The sequence below is a fragment of the Dromiciops gliroides genome, chromosome 4 (assembly GCF_019393635.1).
Source record: "Dromiciops gliroides isolate mDroGli1 chromosome 4, mDroGli1.pri, whole genome shotgun sequence".
NCBI lineage: Eukaryota > Metazoa > Chordata > Mammalia > Microbiotheria > Microbiotheriidae > Dromiciops > Dromiciops gliroides.
Genome location: NC_057864.1, coordinates 76872176 through 76888695, shown reverse-complemented (window position 1 = coordinate 76888695; position 16520 = coordinate 76872176). Strand labels below are relative to the sequence as shown.

At 38.4% G+C, this 16520-nt stretch overlaps 1 protein-coding gene across 8 annotated transcripts in view; it reads right to left on the bottom strand.

The window, feature by feature from the left end:
- The window catches only part of SMG7 (SMG7 nonsense mediated mRNA decay factor), a 95956-nt gene that overhangs the window by 4502 nt on the left and 74934 nt on the right, over nt 1–16520 (bottom strand). For 3 of the 8 annotated variants that reach the window (XM_044001342.1, XM_044001337.1, XM_044001336.1), the window contains 11 exons: nt 16127–16283; nt 13572–13642; nt 12747–12807; nt 9686–9805; nt 8678–9104; nt 6405–6549; nt 5422–5804; nt 4088–4456; nt 3195–3344; nt 922–1002; nt 213–372 (listed from right to left, as the gene is read on the bottom strand). In XM_044001342.1, the coding sequence (XP_043857277.1) occupies nt 213–372; nt 922–1002; nt 3195–3344; nt 4088–4456; nt 5422–5804; nt 6405–6549; nt 8678–9104; nt 9686–9805; nt 12747–12807; nt 13572–13642; nt 16127–16283 (2124 nt within the window). The remainder of the gene's footprint in view (nt 1–212; nt 373–921; nt 1003–3194; nt 3345–4087; nt 4457–5421; nt 5805–6404; nt 6550–8677; nt 9105–9685; nt 9806–12746; nt 12808–13571; nt 13643–16126; nt 16284–16520) is intronic. The other 5 variants (XM_044001339.1, XM_044001338.1, XM_044001340.1 and 2 more) reach the window with 5 other exon arrangements.

The window sequence follows — 16520 nt, the reverse complement described above, 5'->3', positions numbered from 1 at the left end:
AAAGGGCCCCAGCTCATTTCCATTTCATAACTATTTTTGTATTGCTACTAAAAACATTTTAATTATGTGATCATTACTTATATTTACAATCTATAAACATAATCTAAACATACAGTATATTTATGTTTACAAAAGAAATATCATTATAAAGTGACGTAACGACTAATGAAATAGCTCAATGTGGATGTGAAACACAAGACCAAATTTCTTACCTGAACTAGCAGGAAGGGATGGAGACCATGGAGTCCCTTCAAAGAGAGAGTATAATGATGTTTCTTGGTGGGTCATGGAGGGATTCATCTCTGCTTTTGCGCTGGTACTTAGATTTTTGCCATATACTTCATTGAACATGCTGTTATTGGGGTATCTTTCCTGAATAATTAAAAATAGACTAAGTTATGAACACAGATATAATATCCATTTCCTTGAATAAATGACATCCATTTCTAACCTTTCCAAAGTAAACTTTCTTGGGTACACAAAAACCCTGACCCACTCGTCTCCACAAATTTAACTACTTTCCTGGATAATTCCATTTTTTCCTTTCTTTTTCCATAGCCCTTGCTTCCACCGTATGTGAAGAACCAACCAGCTACAAAAGTCAATTAAGTGATTTCTCTGACTGTAGAACAAAACCATAATGATGAGTGTGACACCAATGAGAACTGCCAAAGTGCTCTGTGCTCTCAGAAGTTCAATGAGAGCCTTTAACTTGGTCCAAACATGGAAGATATAGGGAAAGTTGAGAAGCAAGAACAAATTTCTAGAAGATGCCCAAAGGAGGAACAGAGAAATTTGAAGAAAAACTCATCCAACACAGGTTAGGATTCTAAATTGTACTAAAATGGTTTGAACTCTATCATCCTGTGTTACAGGATGTATCTACAGCATGCAAAACAGATTTCTTAATTGTTAGCTTACCTGATTGAGAGAGAAGCCAGTGAGGGATAGGAAAGAAGAAGAATGAGACATGAGTTCTGAGGGTTTCTCCAACAGGGACTTCTTCAGAGACCCAAAAAAGGAAAGATTTCATCAAGTTAGTTCTTGCATATTTTCCCCTTGTTAGTCTTAAAATGTTTTTGAGCAGAAGTCAAAAGCTACCACATCATGACAACTCATCCCATCCATCTTACCATATATGCCTAATGTCCACAAAGAAAAATTGTGAACAATTAGAAGAAGTTGCCATAAACTAAGAAGTAAATCGATGATTTGATAACAACATATGTACTAATATCCTAGTTGAAGACTATAACACAGACAGCCTGTTTCCTCCCACCACTTGAAAGCAAAATTTAACTTTCACATATCAGAAGATTTAATCTAGCACTAAGTTCTTGACAAATATCAAACTCATATTTCAGACATGGGTACCTCATCAGATACCTAGAAAAACATAGTATAGAATATTTTTGAGAAAATAACTACCCCTTTTAATTAATACTTAGTCAACAGATAATGAATCACTCCAGCATTTTTTGGTTCACTGAGCTTTTGGCAAACAGCATTATAATTAATGATTGAAAACAGGATCACTTTCGTTCTATTTGCCAGCTTCCCTTTATAAGTTAACTAAATTAGCTAAACAAATAAAACCAAGTCCTAAAAATTAGGCTAGTCCTAACAAACAATCTGTCATGACTTTAATAAAAATAGAAAACAAGCCACTCTCACTGGATATATTCCAAGCCAATATTTATCAAGCACCTACATACAAGGCACTTTCAGATAGAATGCATCATCAAATAACAGTGCAGAATAAAGTGGTGAAGACTTCTGGGGTCAAAAGTATTTTTCTGTTAAATGCTATGGAAAGATTGTATTAAAAGGTGACAATGTAGGGATTCAACAAAATATATCAGACACACACTTATCTCAACCCTTGCTTGGTTACTTGGTTAAAAGGACGACAGCCACTAGGAAACAAGTGAACAGAAAAGTCTGGTATTTAGAGAAAGAATAGGAAAACAAAGCAGTAGAAGAAAAAGAACAGAGAACCTTGTGGCAGGACATCTCCTACCCTTACTCTCTAGGCTGGGGGTGGTAGCATGCATGCTTGCTTCATGGCTAACTGCTTTTTATTGCTAGTCTAAAAACTGCCACCATGAACTACTGAAAAACAAAGAGGGACTGAAACTGCTCTCCCCACTGCTAATCAGGAAAATTCAGTCGTGCTTTTCAGTGTGGGGAGAAGGACCACTGGTGTGATGGATCAAGTTTTACCTTCCTGAGATTTAAATAATTTGTTTAAATATCCCCTAGGTTTTGTTGCTCCTGGTGTATGGACAAGCAGAACTCAATCTTTTATTTAAAACAATCACCAACAATTTCTATATAGATGATAGTAAGTATGGAGATTTGTGCTTTACACTTCCAACTCTCCAAAATGAAAAACTTGTTAATGAGTGTTTATAGATATATATTGTCCTTGGATATACATCAATTCGATGGATAACTCTGTAACTTTTTTTCCAGAAACCAGACAAGTATTAGTAAATTTTCTGAAAATAAAGATCTCATGAACTGATTTTAATCTACAGCTCTTTACAAACTTTGTGCTTGCCATTTACTCTCTATTACATTTGATATTTACAAATAAAAATATTTTCCCCCATTGTTTAGGAATCAGTATGACTTGAGATTTGGGCTATCTCCTTTTTCTCTCCTTCTCTCCCCCTCACCCAAATGAATCAGCTAAATAGAAAAGAATCCTCACATATCCAAGTACCTTAGACCTTTCTGTTCCAAACATTCAAGTTTATAGTCTTTTTGATCCAGAAAAAACCACAAATTTCCTGTGATATGAGTACATTTCAAGAATGTTACTATTTCTCAATAAAACGAAAGTAAGCTTTAAGTTTCTAGGGGTTCAAAATATAATTGCCAACTAAATAGCGAGAGAGCTTTGCAATGTGAAGGACGTGCATATGAAGGACAATAACTCTTTGTGGATATCATGGCCACTTTAGATACTTTTAAAAAATTCAAGCTACAGTGAATTGAATATGATTGGGGAATTTTGAGTTAGAAACGTGTTTCCATGCTTTCTCTCCTTTTTTAGGTCTAAGGATAATAAAGAAGTCTTGTTTGGAAACCCAAGGAAGAGGAAATCTCAATCTATGGATTTCAAATAAAGTCTCAGAAAAGGAGTCAGCGTTAGAGCAAGCAGCAGCAGAATTATGTCAAATACATACAAAGAGGCTTCGTCCAGGAAGAGAGGCGAGAGGCCCCAGCAGAGCTGGGTAAAGATCAGGAGGGTTAGAAAAAATCAGCTCTTCCTCTTCCTCCAAGGCAGCCAGACTCTTTAACAGGTCCGGAGGAAGCAGAGGGGAGCTCTTGGGGTCCTAGTGACAGAAAGGAGCACAGTGAGACGCAGTAAGGGAGGAGGGAGAAAAGCAGGAGTGGTTTGAGCAAGAATACCGGCTGAAATGGAGACAGGGAAGGTTAAGGGGAAAAGAAACTGAAAACAAAATGAGCACAGGTTATTAGGTGAGAGAGAAGGGGATCTGGGGGGTGGGGACATGGTGATGAGCAGAGAACAAGACAACAGACCAAACAGCAAGAGAGAAGACAACAAGCACTGAGCAGAAACCCAGGCCACTGCCTCGATGGTAGAAGGAAGGGGACTGTAGCTGTCAGGTTACAAACATGCCATGGATTCAGGGGCCAAGCAGCAGGGGAGGCAGCAGGGACAGGGGAGGCTCCCCTTTAGTCATGTATAATATAACCTACTAATAGTCTGTGTAGGAGATGGGGCAAAGAAAGGCAGTCATAAATAACCAGCTGACTCTCTGTCCCTATGAAGAAATAGTTCCTGGTTTAAAAAAATGGAATGATCCTGCAATCCTATTTTTACACAATAGTCAAGCCAGCCCTGTCACAACGCTACAAACACATTTCTTTGCTAAACCACCTTTACTCTGGTGAGGAATCATCACAACACCCCAGACAGCAGCTCTTCCGCACCGAATTAAAAAAGAGGCAAATGAGAAGGAAGCATGTCCTTCATTCTGCAGCTTTCCATGCAGTGCTCCCAGAGAGCTCTCCACACAACACACTCGGACTGTGGATAGGAAAACATGCTCACCTCAAATGGCATCCTTGGGACAGGATCCTGCTCAGAGGGGAAGACACCCGGCGGCCTTTTGCCCCGACGGTCCACACTCGCTTGCTGGGTCATCACTGTTCGATTATCAGCCATGTTATAAGCTGGATCCCAGTAGAATTCTGGGACCTTGACTTCTGAGGGATTCTGGTTATATGGCTCCATGGTAAAAGGCTTCATTTTTTTCTCTAGAGGCTGCTGTTGCATTACAGGAGGTTGCAAGGACGGCTCAAACAGTTTTAGGGAATCCTGGGTCTGAAGGTAGTAGGGCTGCTTCACAGGCATGATCTTCCCTAATGGGCCTTGGACCTGAGGTGGATTCCACAGCTGTTTGGAAGCATCTGCCTGATACTAAAAATGAAATGGATTTTACCCAAGATGAAAATATGAGAACACTGTTTCATGACAAATATGAAGCAACAGAATCCAAAACACTTTAGACTTCAGTAGATGCTACTCTACTGATTCTCTTATTGGTTTTCAGTATGCTGGGCTTCCTATAGAGAAGAGAGAGAAATACTATAGCTAGGAGGGACCAGAGATGTTGTCTAGAACAACCACTGACTCATACAGAGGAGCAAGCCGAGGGATACAGAGATGCAGTGGACTGGTCAAGGTGATGTGCATGCCCAATAGCAGAGCCCAGACTTCTGAGCCTTAGCTCTTCCCATTATGTCATGCTTACATGTCTTTAGAGCATGAATCTTATGCATGGAAAATCTTCATGATCTAACCACCTGAAGACCCGAGGTTTTTTTTTTGCCTCTAGTACAGGTAGCAATGACAAAGCTTACAGCTGTCAACATCACTCATTCAGTACCCTGAGATCGGGAAAGAAAATAGGGCTGTTTCTCATGGGCCATGGAAACATATGCAAACGTTGGAAGAAAATTCTACAAAAGGCTTTAAAAGTAAAAGGGGGAGAAAAGACAGTAGCAGCAAGAAAGAATGGTAGTCAAGACATCATAAAGACAAGCACAATTGGTCAGACACTTTCTTAGAGAAAACATCATCCCGCAGTTGATTATCTCCAATGTAACCTGAATACAGGCTTGTTTGTACATATTTGTTTGCTTGTTGTCTCCCCTATTAGATAACGAAGCTCCTTTATTTAGTCTCCAATGCTTAGTCCAGTGGCTGGTACATAGTCAGTGCTTAATAAACATTTACTGACCAACTGTTAATTCCATTTCAGTGATAGGAAACATCTTATAAAAATGACCATTTTAATTAACTGACTGGAATATAATCCCAGCGGCCATTTTCTTTCTTGCCTGTTATGGGTATTCTGATGGAGCTTCCCATGTACATTTTACCTGTTGGAATCCAGAGTGATGAGGAGGGCTCTTCCCCAAAGCCTGCACAGCCTTTGTAGGAGATTGTTGTTGCTGAGCCAGTGCCTGGACCTGCAATTGGCTTGTAGACTGTGCTGTTGGCTGAGCTGGTAAAGATGAAAGGGATTGTTGAGAAGGTGGCTGTGACTGCTGAGGTCCCTGGTTCATTGGCCCTGGTCCAGAGGGCCGTTGCTGGCTGTAAGGAATGTGGGACTGTTTCCCAGCTTGCACCTGGTTTCCTGCTGGAGAGTGAGCTGTAGGCTGAAGATAGGTTCCTGGGACAGAAACACCAGCTGGGAAGGTGTAACCTGAGCCCATAGAGAATGCCACAGGAGGGGGGATAACATAGGCTGGGGGTGGGAATCCTTTAAAATAGAAAAAGAAAGATAGCTTAGCTAAAGGGTATGAGCCCTTCATAATGTCATGCAGAACAATGTAAGGAAGGGCATTTTGCCATTTTTCATTTCTAGTTTCCAACAGATGAAATGTCTTGATGAGATAAAGGTACAACATAAGGCTTCATCTTATTCTCAAGCACTACATAGATTATGGCTGATTCTTCAGGCAGCCTACTTTCCAAGAGTTTGGTTTTGACAATAAGCAGAAAGTGCTCCAATGTTTTCTAAGATTCTGCTGTCTGTTGGTAGCAAAACTCAAATGATACATGCAGTTGTTAGGACATGGAGAGGAAAGTTACAAAGCAAAACTTCAAAAGTATTTAGAGAATACTTTTGAACTCTGGCATTGTGCTATGGAGAACTGAAGCTGAATTTGCTCTCAAGAATCCACTTTCATACAAGTGGAATTTTAGGTAAAAGATGACTGCTGTCACATGACAAACATTTATTAAGTACATCATACGTCTAAGGGATGGTGCTAAATAACCTGGGGAGAAATTCAAGGATAATGAAGACAACACTCCTTGCCCTCAAAAAGAAGTGATTCCAGAGAATAATTTTCTTTACCTGGTCGGCTGGGCAGGGGAGGGAAGGCTCCTGGGTGATGTATGGGGATGAACTGGGAATTGCTTGCCTGACTTGGGGTCTGAGTCACAGGTGTTTTTCTAGCTTCAGACACTGGGGTCTTCCTTAATTCAGTCTGAGATTTTACCTACAACAAAAAGCAGCAACAGGAAAAATGTTCTAAAATGCTGTTTAACAAAAGCAAGTTGGCAACTATCACTAACTAGAAGAGACTAGAAGTTAGGGTAAGGAGGACCTACTTTTGAAGATGACATTTAAGACACTTGCTCTAACATTTAAAATGAACAAACATTAAACATTTACCATAGGCAGTGCATTATGCTGCAGAATGTATGCATATAAAAGCAGAATTTAATTCACAGCCATTTACAATAAGAAGATAGATAATTAATGGTAAAAAAAAATACATGCTATTAGGATTTAAATTTATTGAACAAAATCATTTTATTTGTTTAGAAAATGTAAAAAATAACCGTCTGATGCTGCCTCAGGTCAGGAAGCCCCTACCCTTCAGACTGATTTGGAAGATCACAAATCTGGGGATGGAAGGCAATGCAGAAATCATCCAGTCCAATTTACTCATTTTGCAAATGAGGATGCTGAAGCAGCCTGCCTTGCCCAAAGGCCCAGCTTGTAGGCAGCTCAGCCTGCACCTGCTGGTTTTACATCTAGCACATTCTGCTTACCCATGCCTCAAGGAGATTTTGTACCCCCGAGCTCTGACTAGCAGCCACTGCCTCTTGCCTTCCCACCCAGACACCAGCCTCCTCTACAATGAGGTCACCCTGTGTGCGCACACAGCTGGAGGGGCTCACGTCTCAATAGCCAGAGCTGAGGTTCTGTCTCAGCCCCTATCAGTGACGGGAAGCTACAAAGGTTCAGGTGTCGGATTTGCAAACATCAGCCCCAAGGTGGGCAGACCAAGGATGGGGTGTCTAGCAAATAAACAAGACGACAACCTCAAGCCTGGGCCTGTGGAAGGGAAAGTTGCAGGTAAGAGCCTGGCAGTCAGATGCTTGTTTTTTCTCCTAATTCTTAGCTCCCTATTCCTTTGGTTGTTGGTTCTTTCCCTCATTCCCACCTTACACCAGACCTCAAGGTTCTTGTTCTTATTGTAATCTTGCTACAAAAGTTAACAAACAAGCATCTTTAGGAAGAGCTAATTCAATGAAGACATATAAACTGATGCAAAGTGACATAAAAGCAGAACTGGAAAATGATATACATGGTGGTTCCAATAATGAAAATGGAAAGAATAACATATATAAGTAATTGAATGATGTGTAATCATAGTGATACAAGTTGGTTCTAAATAAAACATATAAAATGTACCTCCCCTCCCAATTTTTCTTTGGCAGAGGTGGGGGACTATGGGTGTGGAACACTGTATACTATCAGACTCGCTTGATATTTTCATTAGTTTTGCTGACCTGAGTGGGGGTTAAATGCTTTGCTATAAGGGATAGATGTCTGGGGAGAGAAGAACATATATGTATGCATGTGTGAATATCTATTGCCTTCACATGTGCATGTGTACACGTGCAGAAACAAAGGTGAAAAAACCATAAGAGAGTAACAAAATTATAAAAGAAACAAAAAATTTAACTCAAGGAACTAGCAGTATAGGATGATCCAAAAGTCTTAGTTCAGTTGTAAGTGATTAAAGCTTAAAACTACATCTGCATAAGAAAAGTCAAGATTAACCTAGCAGTGATATTATACCCCCACATAAGACAATGTCTTCCCAGCTGTATTAAACGAGGCAGGATATATCAAGAATTCTCATGTCCTTCAATGAGATCTTTAACCAGTTAAGTCTGAAGAGACTATCAGAAGTTTAATTTCATTTTATTGGGATTTGGTGGTTCTATCTGGGATCAGGGTGTCTACCAAAATAACACTTACAAATGAATTCATACCTTCCAAGGAGACTACTTCATAGCTGGCTGGTATGACGGAAGGTTGAGTCTATAGTAAGTTTAAACTGCTGGCTGACTTGTTTAAATCAAACAACCAGACTCAAATGAATGGGGTGGCACTGGTAACCCTTCCATAAACATAGACTACATCAGAATCTTAGTCCTGAAAGGTTACTAAAGAGAGCTCCTCCCAGTTTTCCCCCTGGCTCCAATGTACCTTAGCCCAGAGTGGAAGACCGCAGACCGTCCTTTGGCCACCAGGAAGGCTTGGGGGCACAACTAAAGCTCTGGTTCCTGACAAGTCCTTCTTCTACATTTTATTCAAACGCATCTTACCTGCACCGCCACACTCTGCTTTCCCGCTTCCTGCAACTTCTCTAAGGTGCATTTCTTGGTCTCATTTTTCCTCTTGTTGTTGTCCTTCTTTCCATCACTTTTAGTAACTGCTATGCCTTTGCTATAGTCCCTTCTCACCTCTTTGGGTGGGTAGCTTCTTCCTTGCTCTCTGTTCACCTCTCGAGGCTTAATGTTCTCCTTGAAGGTGACCATGGGTTTCTCCGTGGTGTCGCAGTTGGTGCTCACATTTCTGCCTGTAGAGAGCACGGATTTTAGCCCCGGGCTCCCTTCCGCTGGTAGGGACTCCACGAGGGATGCTTCTTGAAGGACAAAGTTCTCTTTGGCTTCACTGGGGTCTTCTAGTAATAACTCTGGGATCTCTGTGATAAACAACAATTTCCCTACCTCATTTTCACACTGAATCAGCCTAAAAGAAAAGTAGAAATGAATCCATGCATGAACAACACAAACCTAATAAGTCACATACACTAAATTGTGTATAGAGTCCAAGAGTCTGTCCATGTAGTCCAGCTGTATTCGCTACAGCAAACAGCCAAATATAAGTGTGTCTGGCACAGAGTTAACAGACAAGTTACAATCACCCTGTGGTTCCAAATATTCTTCATCATCCTCTGGAGGTTGACATGACTGTCACCGCATACACTGTTTCCTCTGCTCTATACATGCATCACTGCACCACTCTAGCATTCACTACACAGTCAGACTTACATACAAGTTTCTACATTACAGAACAAGTCCATGACAATGATGTCTGGGAATAGGCAAAGTGCCCATGCACATACACATCATACATAAATCACCATTGGGGGGTGGGGTGGGGGTGGGGGTGAAGATATAAACCGGTCTTTGATGAAATTTGATAATTACCATGAAGTCAATAAGTCAATTTCAACTTCAGGCTTTTAATGACTGTTTTTAACAAGGCTGAAAAACAATTTCAATTAAGGAGGCAGGTAAAAGGAGACCAGAAGCACTGGGAATAGATACCTTGGCTGATTATCAGCGATCCATTTGCCTATGGAAATCAAACGTTGTTGGCGAATTCGCCACTGTTGTCCCTCTTTGTCTCCTGTAATCCCTTGGTGGCCTTTGGAGAAATCTAAGTTCCTAGGAATGACATAACCAAACAAAAAATAAAATTAGCCTCAAATACCTCTTACATGATGGGTGCTGGATAAACCAAACTCAGATGACTTCAGACTTTTTGAATATAGGGTAATTACTATTAGCTATATGACACTGGGCAAGCTGTGTCATTAAGCTTCTTTCCTGTAAAAGGAGGAGGCAGAACGAGATGTTATCTAAGGTGGCTTTTATTTCTAAACTTCTATACTCTGCCCACAGCAATGAACTGTCAGAACTGAAAGTACTGAAGTCAGAACCATGAAAGAACTGAACTACACAGTATAAAAATGATGAATTAGTGCAGAAAGGATAGGGCTGTCATAATTCATTATATTAAAATAATAGTTTGACTTTTCTTTTCCTATCTGGGGTTGTCAGATTAAATTTCTAGATCTTTTAATTCTATGAATTAAGGTTTTCTCCTGCATATTATATAGGACAGTAAGCTGAGTTTGTATATTTGCCTAGATTAAAATCATGTCAATGGAACTTGGTTTTTCAGGCCCTCATTTTGAAATACTGCTAATACTTTTCAAGTATGAATCCAGAAAACATGTAGAAATAAATGTAGCATTCCATAGAAGGCAAATGCATTTGGGGGGGGGATGGGGGGGGCTCGAGGGGCAATTGGGGTTAAGTGACTTGCCCAGGGTCACACAGCCACTTAAGTGTTAAGTGTCTGAGGCCGGATCAGAACTCGGGTCCTCCTGAATCCAGGGCCAGTGTTCCATCCACTGCGCCATCTAGCTGCCCCACAAATGCATTTAAAAAAAGAAAACTTTAATGGGAACACATTAGAAGATCTATGTTAAGTAGATAGCTAAATATTTTTCTTAACTTTGTAGGTCTTTGTTGTTTTTATTGTTCAGTCAAGACTGACTGCTTGGGACCCCATTTGGGTATTTTTTGGGCAAAAATACTGGAGTGACTTGGCCATTTCCCTCTCTAGCTCATTTTACAGATGAGCAAACGGAGGCAAACAGGGTTAAGTGACTTGCCCAGGGTCACACGGCTAGTTAGTGTCTGAGGCTGGATTTGAACTCAGGAAGATGAGTTTTCCTCACTCCAGGCCAAGCACTCTGTGTCACCTAGCTGCCCTGCTTTAACATATACAAGTCAACAAGAAAAACATTACCTTTAAACCTATATCTTAAATAGGCAGTTCCCCCCTTAGATGTTTTCAGTGAATGACAATCACAAACTTTGCCTAGCTATTACTAATTGAGAGGAAGTCTGTTCTATGTTTTTAGATTAATTTAAAAGTTATTTAAGTGTGAATAGTCCTAATAAAACAGTCAAGGGGGTTGGGGGACCTGGGGGGAGAGTTCTCCCTTGGCTAAACTGCTTTTGTGAATGTATGAACAAAAAAACATTTATTAAATGCGCCAAACTCTAAAGCGTTAGTTAAGTGCTAGAGATACAAAAAAAGAAAAGCTCAAACAGTTGTTGCTCCTAAGGAGCTCTCACTCTGATTTAAAAAAAAAGATGAGAATGATTTTTGCATATCAATGAACTTGCATATTAATTGTATTTCAAGCCCCAAAGTATTTGAAAACTTACACTATTTCTTAACAACTTTGTTAACTTCCCTCAGGTCTGAGCTAAAAATCTCACTTTCTACAAGAAGCTTTTCTCTATGTCCTTTAACTCTAGGGTCTTCTCTCTGATTATTTCCAATTTACCCCGTATATTATAACTTGTTTATGAAGAGTTATTTGCATGTCATCTTCCCTGCTAGACTGTGAGCTACTTAAAGAAAGGAAAAGGGTTTTTGCCTTTTTTAAAAATCCCTATCAGCATAACTCTTGGCCCACTACAGTGGGTGCTTAATAAATGTTTATTATCTGACTATTAAGATGTTTAGGAAACTCTTCTTATATAGATAACGTAAATTTGTGCTTAGTCCTTGGCCTGATCACAAATGCAAATTAGTAGAATATGAATTAGTGAAGTTTTATTGTATATAATATGGAACCTGATATCATGTATTTAAAAGAATAAAAGGAATGTTACAAACTGGAAAATAATAAAATACTTTTATGGGGAAAAAAAGAATAAAAGGGTGGGGGAAATAGCTTGAATAACAGAAAATATTAAGAGCACCTCAAAGCATCCAGAGGCTACTAAAATGTATAGTATGTTTGTTACATTAAATGAATTATAATTCCCCATCTAAACCGCCATTTGTTTGTTTTTGGTGGGCAATGGGGGTTAAGTGACTTGCCCAGGGTCACACAGCTAGTAAGTGTCATGTGTCTGAGGCCAGATTTGAACTCAGGTACTCCTGAATCCAGGGCCAGTGCTTTATCCACTGTGCCACCTAGCTGCCCCCTAAACCTCCATTTGAATGCAAATTTCCCACCTTGCTAATGGTCTTGAATTCTGCATATTTTTTTCCAAGTCATGTTTGCTAAATAACTTTAATACCTCTAGAAGCTTCTTATCTCATAGTCAAGTTAATGCAGAGGTAAAAGATAAAACCTGCCCTGAGAGGGTTCATTAAAGCTAGGCTAAATAAAATCCATAATAATTTCATGCTATGCTTGCAGTATGTTTTATTACTATAGAAATTACAAAATGAGCAGCAATAGCAAATATTTAACTCTCAAATATTTACATTTCCTCTGAGTTCCTATAAAAGCATTAGATATATGCTCAATGTAAACTGCTTGTGATTAAAAACAAATTCTTTTTTTTCATTCTATACCATATTATTTACCATTTTCCACTTATTTTACAGTCCTATTCTTGTGTCAAAGGCCATGAGCCCTCACTACTGGTTGTCACCTATGTAGCATGCAATAGTTTGGGGGGAAGGGAGGTGGGGCATGGCATGTCAAAATATCAAAGTCCTCTCCCCCTCTAACAGAAATGTTTTGTTTCCCCTTCTTTTTATTAGTCACCATTAAAAATGGCCACCTACCTGAAAGAAGGTCTTAATGCTAAGAATCCCTGTAACTCAAACTCTTCTGGAAGTGGAGTAGCTAAAAAGTAAATTGAAAAGATGGACACAACAAATTTATATTAATTTACATTGTTATTAAAGGAATAAAAGTATTCAGAACACAGTACAACTCAAGAAATAAACAAATGATGAACTTCTAAGGTTATGTGTAGTCCACAGCAATTTGCCTTTTTTTAAAAAAAGTATTCTTAATAAAAAATAGAACAATTTTCAAATACTGCAAAATGGTATTTACAAACACTAGATATGAAAAATTGCATCTCATGTTTTTGTTATGCCTAATATCCAGCCATGAGATTATCGACAGACAGTAAACTAGAATTCTAGCTAACTAAAATGATTTCTCCAAATCATCCCTTTTTTATACTATGAATGATGATTAAGGGAAAGAATAAGAGATGTGTACAGATAATAGGGGAAGCTACATGGGATGACACTGTAGAGCAATTTGTACCTACTCAGATCAAAACATACTCCTTATCACCCCATCTAAAGCTATGTGAAGTGAAAAGAAACTAAATATTCAATCTGATCATTATTTATCAAGCCCTTATTATTTACATAGCCTCATACTCAATATTAAGCAAACAAAGATGAAAATAAAAGACCTATGTATGTCTTCAAGGTGGCTACAATCAAGCATATGAACCACTGACATGAATACAAATACAAATGAGAACATAACTGTTACAGCTAAACTAGAATAATCCCTAAATTCATCCAATCTAGCCATAAAACCATTAATACTTATTGGAAAACAGAAAAAAGTAGAAAAATTCTCACCATTAGTGCTGGAGAGATCTTCTTCATGGGGCTGGAAGCTGTTGAGAAGAGAGATCAGCCAGGGCCAAATGCTGGAAATTAAAGATACCATTTTTATACTTCACGATATACAAGATGAACTGTATCCTGCTCAAGCATATCATTATCTCGGCAGACCTGTTTCATCTATTTTTCCTCCTAAATCATGTTTACAAGATCATCCACAAACAAGATGAATTTGAATGGCCCAATTTCCATGGTGGAAACCTAGAAATAGGTCACTTCCAAGGCTCTTAAACAAATCATGGAAAATTCTGCTTTATTTACAAAGCACGATTGAGCATGAGGTAATGACACCTCACATGTATTTAAGACTCTTAAAGCATTTTCACGTATTATATTTGAACAACAAAGTTCCAATGGATATGGATGTGATCATACTGCAGGTCATTATGTTATTGCTTGAGTAAATAAAAATGCAATTTCTTTTTCAAATAGTTTCATCAGAGAACTAGTGCTGGAGGGAACTCTGGATGCCATACAATCCAATACCCTTATTTTACAGATGAAGAAAAAACAGACACAGGAGAGGTTATAACTTGCCCAAAGCCATAGACAGTATTAACTGTTAACGATCAAATTGAATCCTTGACTCTTCATATCTAGTTTTTTATTAAGCTATTAAAATTATTTACATTCTTTGAACACACACTAATTAATATTTGGGAGTTGTGGGGAAAGACATGAAAATTTGATCAGAGCCCACCTCTGCCAACTGTTCATTTACAGGTTATAATAAATATCTATCTTGAAAGGCAGGCATGAGGTGCATATTTAAACATTTTAAGAACATACTCTGCTACTATGGTTAAGTCTTTAAACCATCTTTCCAATGTGGATTTCTGCTGAAGATATTTGGGATGTAATGTACCATAATAACAAGAAACAGTTGCAAAAGAAATGTTAATGACTTTAAAAAGAATTTCCAGACTGCAATGATGGACATAATGTTTTCATGCAAGAAAAATGAGTTCTCAAGAGAAAGAATTGTAGAAAACAGCACGTTTAGTTTACTTCCGGATAAACTGCCTTGGAGTACTGATGCTAATTAGCTTTCCACAAAGAAAAAGAATTCTGTATAGATTAATACTTAAGATAGAATTTATTCTCTAAAAAGGATGGAGATGGGGGAAAAAAATCTATAAATTCAAAATGTAAGGCCCAGATAGAAGTCGTCAAAGATACTCTGAATATGCACATGATTTTAATTCTCAAAACACAATTCTGGTTATTTTCTCATCATTCCCAATTGAAGTATATAAAAAAACAGCTCTTCTGTTTAGTCTACTACCCTTCTATATAAGTATAGCACAGCATAACTGGAAGAAAGGCATTAGCCACTTTACAGGAACAAAAAAAGTAATTTTAGGAAAGATTCTAAATTCTGGCTCACAAACACTGAACTGGCAAATCACAGAATTCCAAACATAATTAGTACAGTTCTCAAGGTTTACTGAACCAAAGCAAGAAGAACAGACTTCAAAGTCATTGGGGGGTGGGGTGGGGTGGAGAGAAGAATTGTACAAATCAAGACAGTAGATGAAAACAAGTACATGGAGGAAGAGAACAAGCTCAGAAAATCTGAATGCTAATGCAGACAATATCACATTCACAGTATTATATTGCTAAGTTCTACCTGTGCATCTGTCTGAAATGGTCAAGAATAGTATCACAAACTTTAGAGATATAACAGAGATTATAAATAGAAAGACAATGGGATCCTAATCTTGGCTAGGTCAATTTTAGAAAGAGAAGACCATGGACAAAGAGTTTTACATTCTAGGTTTCCAAACAAAAATTCTATTCCCTACTCCTCCAAGAAAGAAACACTCATTTTTATAAAAAAACAAACAAAACAAAAACCCTTTTTAAAATGAGGCCTGTCACTTTGAAGGTAACCTTTAAATGCTGGGCTTCCTGGGAAGAATGATTTTGGGCAAATCATTATTTTCATTTATCACAATAAATTTAACAAAAAAAACTTAATCTAGAAATGCTCTGAGCTAGCAATTAGGGAATCAGTTCAATAATGAATAACCAACTATTATGCTCTCTATATTCAAATATCTTATATTTCCCTCCAAACTAGTTATAAATATTAATATAATAGTAATAGCAACACTTTAGGTAAAGAAAGGGAAAAAAATGCATCTTCTCTACTTCCTATAACTTCCAAACAGACACATTCAGGTGTGTTGTAAATTTTTAAGAAAAAACTTGAAAAATAGAAGTGCTCCGCCCACCCCCAAGCTGGTAACAGGTTGATTCCTCTGAGGATACAGGGGTAGGAATGGGTTACATATCCTTAGGACTTGTTTTTGTACAGAAGGAATTCAAATAAACAAATAAAAACACAAGGAAGTCTTTGGTCCTCTTTCCCAAGAATATCCAGAACAAACAACACTGTTTAAATCTTGTGTTTTAGAAGACAATGTTTGCCATCTCTATGAATACCACACAAATCAGAGCATCCCTCACACGACACAGAAAGTCACATCAAGTTTTAAAACACTTACTACTGTCTTTCATCAACCACAGCCTCCTGAAAGACACTGGGTCTAAGTTTCAGCCAGTCCATTGAGACCTTGACAGCAGGAAGGGGGTATGCACTGCATGATTCTTCCTGATACTCACTCTGAAGAGGGCACTTACACAGGATGCCAAGAAAAGAGACTTGGGGGAGAAAAAGAAAGAAAGAGGTAACACAGAACACAAAACAGTCTACCAATCCAAATAAAATGATGATCGTTAGTCTTTTACTACACCCTGTTACAATTATTTTTTCCCTTCTCAAAGAGTTTTCTCTGCCCCAGAGAAACACTCAGTGAGAGGCTCATGGAACCAATCAAATAGTAAGTAACAATATGAATGGTGGGGGAAAAAGTACTTAAAAAAAAAGCCACTCACTGT